Source organism: Nanorana parkeri, unplaced genomic scaffold (genome assembly GCF_000935625.1).
Source record: "Nanorana parkeri isolate BGI_ZX_2015 unplaced genomic scaffold, ASM93562v1 scaffold331, whole genome shotgun sequence".
Classification (NCBI taxonomy): Eukaryota; Metazoa; Chordata; class Amphibia; order Anura; family Dicroglossidae; genus Nanorana; species Nanorana parkeri.
Genome location: NW_017306599.1, coordinates 51,600 through 54,487, shown reverse-complemented (window position 1 = coordinate 54,487; position 2,888 = coordinate 51,600). Strand labels below are relative to the sequence as shown.

Below are 2,888 nucleotides of genomic sequence, written 5' to 3'. Positions count from 1 at the left end.
TTTTTTGACCAGTTTTTCCCCGTCCCCCCCCCCCCCCTCTTTCCCTTGCTAAATGTATTTGAAACATCAGATAGAGATCTGTATACTTTAGGCTGATGGTTGACATCACAGATCACATGGCTAAGATATCAGGAAGTCTAAACAGTCTTCACTTCGGTATCATCTCAATATGAAGTTACACATTTATAGGAACATTTCAAGTTGATTTAACTCTGTTTTATCATGCAGATTACATTTTTTTTTTTTTTTTTATATATGAAAAACACACGCAAGGCTTGCTTACAGGAAAGATACGAACAGTGGTGGAAAATTAAACGCAGAGACTTACAATAATGTGTCTTGTGGCCCGATTAGCAGCACTTCCCATTTATAGATATCATTGTCATCAATCAGCCCAGCAGAAAAACCTTCAACTGGGTTTTTATTCAGTTCTAAAAGTAGAAGACATACAGGTTAGATTATAGTTTTATGTAGATTTCTGAATGACCTTTCAGTGCATTGGCTTTACACTAGGTGTAGGCAACTTTGGCTCTGCACACAGTACAATCTCGTTTAGATCTACCAATAGGTACTGTATGTAGTGCAATGTCCTGTCTGATTGGATACAAATCAGATCCTCATCTTACATACTTTGGTAAATCTAAAGTTGACTGTTCTAAGAATCTATGGTCAGATTGTAACATGAATGGGAACCCCCTAGGGCAGGGGTAGGCAAGCTCTGGCCCTCCAGCTGTTGTGCAGCAAGTCTGACAGCCACAGGCATGACTGGATTTGCAGTTTCAGCACAGCTGGCGTGCCACTGTTGGCCACCCCTGCATTACACTGTGCTGTGTATTTAATACCCAATACCCTGCAGAGGCACCAAGAAAACAAACACCATGTAATTGTCAGTTCATGCACAGATTTATTTACTCAAGAGTATTTAGGTGTCAAAAAAAAAAAGTACATTCAGTGCTAGACTGCATTCCAGGATTCTTAGCGCAAGAATACCAGGTGTCCTCATTCAGATGCAGCCATTGTACCCATTCTAATGAATGACAGGGTGACAGCAGCTGCAGTCCACATGAAATCCTACATTGTAACCAACACGTAGTTTTGGTTGTCGAAGATCTATCCTGCGCATGCATAAATCACATGTGGTCTGACAGACGCAGCTGCCGTCACCCAGTCATTAACTTTCATGGGCACAGTGGCCGCATCTGAACAGGGACACCTAGGATACCTGCAGCAAGAATCCCAGAACGCAGCAAAGCTCCCATGTACCCGAGGCCTTAGCCGCCAACATGACTAACTTTACCCATATCGTCAAAACCACAACAAACACACCTTGAGAAATGTTTAGTAATGACAATCTACAAAACACATACTTCTACATTGCCGGCTTTGTATTCTTTGCATACCTTATTTCTCTTTTCTTCCCCAGTCTTCTGACAGTGGCCATGTTTACTAAGGGCAGATTGCTATAGCTCCCTTTACTTCCTGGAAACTCTGGCACATGTGACTAGGACATGCGACCATGCACATCATGGACGTGCTGTTCGCAGCTCCTCGCTCTCTCCCTCACACTCTTCCTACCCCAGCCGCCGCGGCCTGGCCAGCCGACTACGTGGGCTGCCTCACCATTACATACTTGTTTTAGACCAGCCAAACATTGACGACTGGAGGGAACGAGCCATTCAGCCCAGCTCGTTTCCAGCTAGTCACCTCTCACCTGCTAGCTAGAAGGACCCAACCACTAGATCCTGAAGCGAAGCCCTGGAGAGACGTTTTGGGCACATTTTCCCACATCCTAACTGTAAGTCAACATCTTTTCTATCCTATTGGGCCAGTTATAGGATGGTGTTCCATACTCGTATTTGACATATACAGGTCTCAACACTTCTGTACACCCATTGTTCAGCCCATGTGTTCACCAAAGTAATTCCAGGTAGTTGCACTCCTCAACAAAGTGTTTGGTGCATGTGACTAGGACATGTGACCATGCACATCACCTCAGAGGAGGACAAATCTCATGATCTTTCCCTGAGATCATGAGATTACAGAGATCTCCCAGCATATGTAACCTTCCCAGGATGCAACGCTTGGGTTCATTAAATCACTTGTACTAAAGTTGACCAGGAAGTGGAACAAAAATTAAATTGTAAACACAATAATATGTTGTTTGTTTAGCTAATGAATGTAAGATGATTTCACATCAGCTTTCAGATCTGTATGCTGATGTGATTTTTAGTCAAAGGGGTAAAGGTCCAGTTCAACATGGGTCCAGAATCCCACGCAGACGACATTGTCCTGCATGAGCCAGTCACTGTTTTGCTGTGCTACAAAACACCGACTAGGTCATGTGGGTGTAGTAATACTTCTGCATTGATGACTTGAGCCCATTATTGGGTGAAACATGTGAGAATGAAGAGGATCCATGGAGAGATGGTGTACCTGTGTGATAGAATACATTTTTCAGCAAAGCTTGCTGTGTGGACTTCCTGTGAGCAACAGCTGACGCTGGAGCAAGACAGGCTCGCCGGTGTGCACCCTCTCTGGTGCTGCTGTGAAGACAGAATCTGCAGCAATTGCCAGTGACAACTAAACCGCTTCTCTTTAGTTAGAGCTTTGAAAATTAAATTGATTAGTTGCCATGGGGAGCTGCTGCAGATTCTGTCTGCTCCAGTTTTGAGAAGTTCCCTCCAGTATGTTTAACCATTCTTATCTCTACAATAAACTGTCAAGCCACTGCAGGTGCATAGTCAAACATCCCCGTCCTCCTAGAAATTAAACGATGCTGCAGAAGTGTGACTACGTTTTGGGATGCCCTTCTTACCAGAAGCAGCATCTCAAAGCTAGACTTTTCAGAGATCGGTAGAGGGCCGGATCCAGGGAATCAGAAAGAGCAC

General features: G+C 44.1%; 1 protein-coding gene across 1 annotated transcript in view; it reads right to left on the bottom strand.

The window, feature by feature from the left end:
* LOC108788535 (ubiquitin-conjugating enzyme E2 G1-like) overlaps window positions 1-2,888 on the bottom strand; it is a 12,679-nt gene that overhangs the window by 8,509 nt on the left and 1,282 nt on the right. The window contains exon 2 of the mRNA XM_018558316.1: window positions 329-431. Within this exon, the coding sequence (XP_018413818.1) occupies window positions 329-431 (103 nt within the window). The remainder of the gene's footprint in view (window positions 1-328; window positions 432-2,888) is intronic.